General features: G+C 37.8%; 1 protein-coding gene across 1 annotated transcript; it reads right to left on the reverse strand.

Annotated features, from left to right (window-relative positions):
- Positions 1-1,416: 1,416 nt before the first annotated feature.
- On the reverse strand, positions 1,417-5,271 carry LOC105570689 (ATP synthase subunit 9, mitochondrial). Its single transcript, XM_012028119.1, has 5 exons — positions 5,058-5,271; positions 4,427-4,522; positions 4,159-4,260; positions 3,349-3,454; positions 1,417-2,166 (listed from the first exon to the last, which is right to left on the reverse strand). Exons 2-5 carry the CDS (start codon positions 4,469-4,471, stop codon positions 2,003-2,005), a joined length of 417 nt encoding a protein of 138 aa, XP_011883509.1. The 5' UTR covers positions 4,472-4,522; positions 5,058-5,271; the 3' UTR covers positions 1,417-2,002.
- Between the last annotated feature and the right edge of the window lie 536 nt (positions 5,272-5,807).

A 5,807-nucleotide genomic window follows, 5' to 3' on the forward strand; every position in this document is an offset into this window, starting at 1 on the left:
TACATAATGATACTATGAATCATGAATTCTTTATCATAAGAACTATATGTTTAGTATAGAAAACTCACTACGTAACTGCGTGTAGGTACTACTATTACATTGTGATAAAAATTAATTTGTACACCATGAATATAGTTTAGAACTCAATAACGTTTACCAAAGTTGAATATATATATTTTTTTCGGCATATATGTGCGATTAATTTTTATCACAGAGGATTCCAAGTTTCAACAATTTAATATAATATAAATAAAAAAGATTCCCCTTATCTTTAGAAGTTGTGTTGTCATGTCCAATTAATTTACATTATTTTGCAGAAATTATACACATTCTATGATTACTAAAACGAGATGTAAAAAATTTTGGACAATATTTGCAGTTTATTTCAGAAAAACATTAATTTTTATTGAGACGTTATATACCAATATCCTCTTTTAATGTAAATAAAGATTTTTATAGTATAGTTTTTGTAATGTAAACTTTAAATAAAATATCAATGTAAGTATTTATAAATATATATGTATACATATATGTATATCAAATTTGAAATAACGTGAAATTATTTTTTACTTAAACACGTACAAAGTCCGACATTAAAAGAAACTATTTTATTTTGTGTCTTGCTTTATTTCAGTATATTTCTAATAATTCTGTTTTGTATTCACGATTCCTTAAAAATAATCTCATTTGTTATGATATGAGATGTACTATGCATACAATTCAAATAAAATTGTATTAGTTAAATTAAGATGTAGATAAATATCTTATATAGATATATAAGATAAATTAAGACAATTTTGCGTACGTGTTTGTCGTATAATTTAATTTAAAAAAATGCAAATTAAAAGATCTAAAATGTAATACAGAGCATTCTACTAGCAAGTTTATCAGACATCTGACATTTCTTTAATTTCTATAAAGATATACTTGTGGATGTATTCCGATTGATGAAGTAGGAATAATTTTACTTCTATACTCAATGTCAGAAATAGACTTTTTGTATATGGTAAGTGCACATATAGATTACTTACATATGTATGTACCATTTAATAACGTAACTCTTACCGTTAAATAGGATATAGTTCCAATGTGTTTAAAAAGGATAGATGTATTTAAAATCATAGAATAAATTACCACGTAATATATGTGCGCAATCATCAATAAAAAATTTATTTTTTTAGGCCATCAAATTGTAACTTACTATTTTTTCCGTTACTTTTACGTCCATTTCAGGAGCACTTAATTTGTAGAGTTAAATACTGCAAAATTACGTACTACAAGAAATGTTTTCTACAATAAACTTATGGCTTTCATTACAGATTCAATTTTTTTAAGATTTAGTAGAAAGAAAGATGTCTTCAAACACCGAGAATCGATAGAAGAGGAGATAAACAAGTACTTGGGGAAAATCCATGATTTCACGACAAAGATGTTTATTCGGTATTACTGTACAGTTTTTTTCTTTTCTCGTCAAGAATTACCTTCATAACGTGCGTACACGGCGGCACAACAATGATGAATCCTTTGGATGACAAAAAGTTCATCGAAAAATGTACTACGTCACATAGGACACTCTAAGAGAGCGAGTACGTACGTGCATGTATGGTATGCGGGTGGAGCTGTCGTTTTCTTTTTTTTTCAATGTAATTTCAACTTTCAATGTCTTATTCATTCGTTACAATGAAATCCAGTATTTCATAACAATGTGAGTTATACGCTACATGAGACAGTAGGCCATGAAATAATTATAAACAAGCTGAAGGCTTGGACAGGGCCAGAGCGGTCCACACAACGAGACGTGTTATAGTTTTAAATTATTTCTTGTTCATTGCCGTGCCGTCGTGCCCCGCCAAACCATGAAAAATCCGAGCTTTTCTAATGATTTCATGGCATCCCGCGCAACCAGAGACAGTCGCCGCCTTTCCCATTGAGCCAGACGACGCTGCCTTGGCAGTGACGCACTAAAAACTATATCAGCAGTATCTTATGCGGATATCGCGACTTAGAAGGCGAACAAGAGTAGGAAAGCCATCATAAGACAAAATAGACCCATGGCCTCGGACAAGGCAAAGCCCAAGATGGCGTACGAGAATAGTTGTTGTTTCAAGGAAGGATTCCTGGCGTAGCCGATGATCAGCGAACCAAACACGGATCCAATTCCAGCACCTGGAATAGCAATTCATCGACTATTACAGAACGATACTGTTTCTCGTGATAAATGATTTTATTGAGAGTATCGATGTTTGTACCAAGTATGTCGTACGTACAACGCATTATATAATCTATATACATGCATCTTACTTAATAAAAAATATTGGGATGTAAAATCGTCAAATAGTTAAATACGTTTTCTTAAGAGTCGCATGCAGTAAATAAAATTGTATCTTATAGTTTCACTTCCATGAGGAGGGGTGGGTTCCAAGGAATTGAGTTCAAAAGGCAAACAGTATAAGGAACGCTATCATCAGACAAAAGAGGCCCATTGCTTCAGATAGCGCAAATCCAAGGATAGCATAGTTGAAAACTTGCTGCTTTAGGGAGGGATTACGTGCGTAGCCAATTATTAAGGATCCAAAAACCAAACCAATACCAACTCCTATAAAACGTAATTTCTTTAAATAACAAAGTAATAAAACAAAGCAACATGATATAACATATGATTTATTAAATTTACATTAATTCTTCATTAGAAAAAGATTTAATCTATAACATTTCTAACAGTCTGACCAATCTATCATTAAAATCAAGAAAGATAATCAGACTCCAATAATCAAATAAAAAACCGAACAAAGAAATAGGCAATAAGAGTCAACACAAGACGTTATGTATGAAATATATATAATTTAATACATCGAAATATAAACAGTTACGTTAGACGTTTCGATCACACAAAGTGATCCTCTTTAATGACAGTTATACAATAATTTTTCTCATTAATAGAGATGATTTTTAGAATCGATTTAAATTATTCATTAAATTTGTCTCACAGATTTATTACTATACAAGTTCTATCATTATATCTTAAGACTGGTCTTCACAATACGCGGAGTAAGCCCGGAGTAAGAGTAGGAAGTAAGAAAATCGTAACCTTTTCCTTTTGGTACAAGGAAGCTAAAGTACAAGTATGATTTTTAAAATATTTGTAGTATTGACCGACCGCCCTCTGATTCACCGAGAGTGAGCATACGAGCTGAAGTAAGAACGAGACATAAAATTGACTTATTTCCTTCCTCTCACTCTTCCTCTTTATGCCAGGCTTCCATTTATTGCAGGTCAGCTTCACTATTAGCTGTTATTGCAAAAATGTTCTTCAATAATTGATAATCATATACTTTTGCAGATACATACCAGATCCCGCTACTCCCACGGTAGCAGCACCGGCGCCAATAAACTTCGCAGCGGAATCGATGTCACGACTGACTGTGGAAGTTTTGAAGTTGCGCACAATAGGCGACTGTACCAAAGTACACGACACGAATTAGACATCATTAATATCAGCTCATTACTTTTAGATATATTCGTGGCAGAAAATAATTAGGATCTTGTTTTCTCAAGACTTTGTTTTATCATTTTTTTTGTAATATTTAAAGTTTTAGAAACACACAACCGTAAACAAATATCTTTGAAAATGTACAACGTAGTTTTTCACCTCTCGAGCAACCTCACCAACTAAGGATTAATATAGAATACGATAACAAGGATTAATATAGAATATGGTAAAAATATTTAACGATCAATTGACTTATTAATAGTCAACTGAAATGTTTTAACTATCAGTCTGTTAAAGTGGAAATCTGTTTTAAGATGCATATACATGTACATATCAAATGCAAACTATCCAACAGTGATAACTTACAAAATATTCAAATGCCATCGAATTTCTCGCAAATTGACATCTAGTTCTAATATTCAATTAAAGTACTCGCACTTAAGCTCAATATACAATTATCACATAACTTTATCGATCGACTTGAACCACTGGAACAAGCAACAGCGACCTATATATTTTTTTCGTCTCACTAATAAGACACAAAATCTCAAAGTTATTAAAAAATCACGTTGCGAGACTCAAAATCTCTATCTCGAACGGCGACGCTGGTCACTTATGTAACCTTGATCTCGAAAAGTTATGCAATGTGCGTGGAAAAAGGCACTCACCAAACTGACGGGCGTCTGAATTTGATTCTGCTGTAAGTATTGGCTATGACTGATTACAGCACTGCTCAGTGGCCGCAGATAGGTCTTGGTGCCGGAGACCAGCTGCGCCGGGATGGGAAGAGAATCGAGTGTGAGTTTGAGAAAAGATATGTGGAACACAACGGGGTTATTATATAATGCACGCACGCACGCGGAAACTCGTCGCGAGATCGCTCCCGGTCGAGTTTCTTTGCCCCCCTTATTTCTCTTCTTTTTTTTTTCTACTCACGGTGGATTTGGCGACAGGCGCGATGAATCGGCTGCAGGCGTACATGGTGACGTTTGCTGTGATGCGGTGTCTCGCGGGACGCTAAACTCGAGGTACCTGGAAAATGAAAATACACACGGTTACGGAGACCAGCGGCGCGACCTTCGTGGAGCGCCGTGAAGTTAGCCGCGACGAGGCTGCCCACGCGCGCCGTACAATCGTGAACTTGTCCGCTGTCGAGCGTTACGTAACGACCGTGCGACGACCGTAGCCGACGGGTCGCGAGCGAGCGAAGGAGCGGAGGAGCGAGTTGCCGGAGTCGCGGGGCTCGCTTCGGGCGAACCTCGGGCCAGCTTTTTGGGCAGACGCGCGAATGCCGTACGTCGATTAATTTTGACGGTAACGACGACAAATGCCGGACGGCGAACCCGCACCACGTTACGGTAGAAAATGGCCGCTTTCAAGCCTCCGAGCCGCACACAGTTGACCGTAAAACACGACCGATCGAGCGTATATTAGAATCAGCTAGCGTTCTCCGTAAATCCCGACGACGAGGCGCACAAGACGCGAACTTTTTCTCTCACGAGCCACGCGACACAGCATTTGGGATGGGAACGGGACGGCCGCGGAGCGCGGAACGATTTCTACTCACTTGCTAGATAGCAGACGGACACACCAAGGAGCAGTGTCGGAGAGACGGGTAGACGGATCCGAGCCTTGGAATGTTAAGTCGAGTATGAGGGGAAGCGAGCGATTACAAGAGGGGCCCGACTTATCTCGACCGCGGCTACCGACGGAACGAACCGACTTCCGTGCGATGACCTATTCGCTGCTTCCGTGCGCAACCCCGACCACGTTTATCGACCAACCGAATTTAGCCGAGCGACCTCTCGTCCACCGCGAGCGGATCAGTGTAAACTCCCGAAGTGCACCGCATGTTAGACGCCGTGCGAGCAATTCTCATTTTTCTGGCTATAAAATCACGATTGCTCTCGTAACGGTAGAATTTGCGTCATATTGAAGGAGTGGAAGAAATACGGACGAGTTTACGAGTCGTCCTTTAATCTCTCTTTTGACTCTACGTCCGTAGATCGTGAAAGCGACACAGATGAGGGATGTGAACGTAGCCGAAATTTGTTCGATTAATCATGAATTAAGTTTCTCGCTATTAGAAGTCGATATATATTTGCTTTCCTTTAATATTTATAATTTCTATAATGTAGAGTCCTAAATAATCGGAGAAGCGCAATCGGCGTCTCGCTTTCTGATTGGCTGATGTTGAGCCCGTAGTGAATCCTACGTGTAAACTAAAGCCTCGTCTACATGAAAGGCTGATGGCAGACAACTATCCGTGAGTCCCAGTCTACAATAGATGATTTAAGCCCTAAGCTTTAAGAAATTG

This window comes from Vollenhovia emeryi, unplaced genomic scaffold (genome assembly GCF_000949405.1).
Source record: "Vollenhovia emeryi isolate VEMERY1.0 unplaced genomic scaffold, V.emery_V1.0 DF939120.1, whole genome shotgun sequence".
NCBI classification, from domain to species: Eukaryota; Metazoa; Arthropoda; class Insecta; order Hymenoptera; family Formicidae; genus Vollenhovia; species Vollenhovia emeryi.

Bases quoted from the DNA above. Each gene is read 5' to 3' on its own strand.
- LOC105570689 (XM_012028119.1), bottom strand. From the start codon at position 4,471: ATGTACGCCTGCAGCCGATTCATCGCGCCTGTCGCCAAATCCACC. The intron at 4,261-4,426 runs GTGAGTAGAAAA...ATCCCGGCGCAG, and splicing joins CGCCTGTCGCCAAATCCACC to CTGGTCTCCGGCACCAAGAC. The intron at 2,167-3,348 runs GTATGTATCTGC...TTGCTATTCCAG, and splicing joins CGTGGGAGTAGCGGGATCTG to GTGCTGGAATTGGATCCGTG.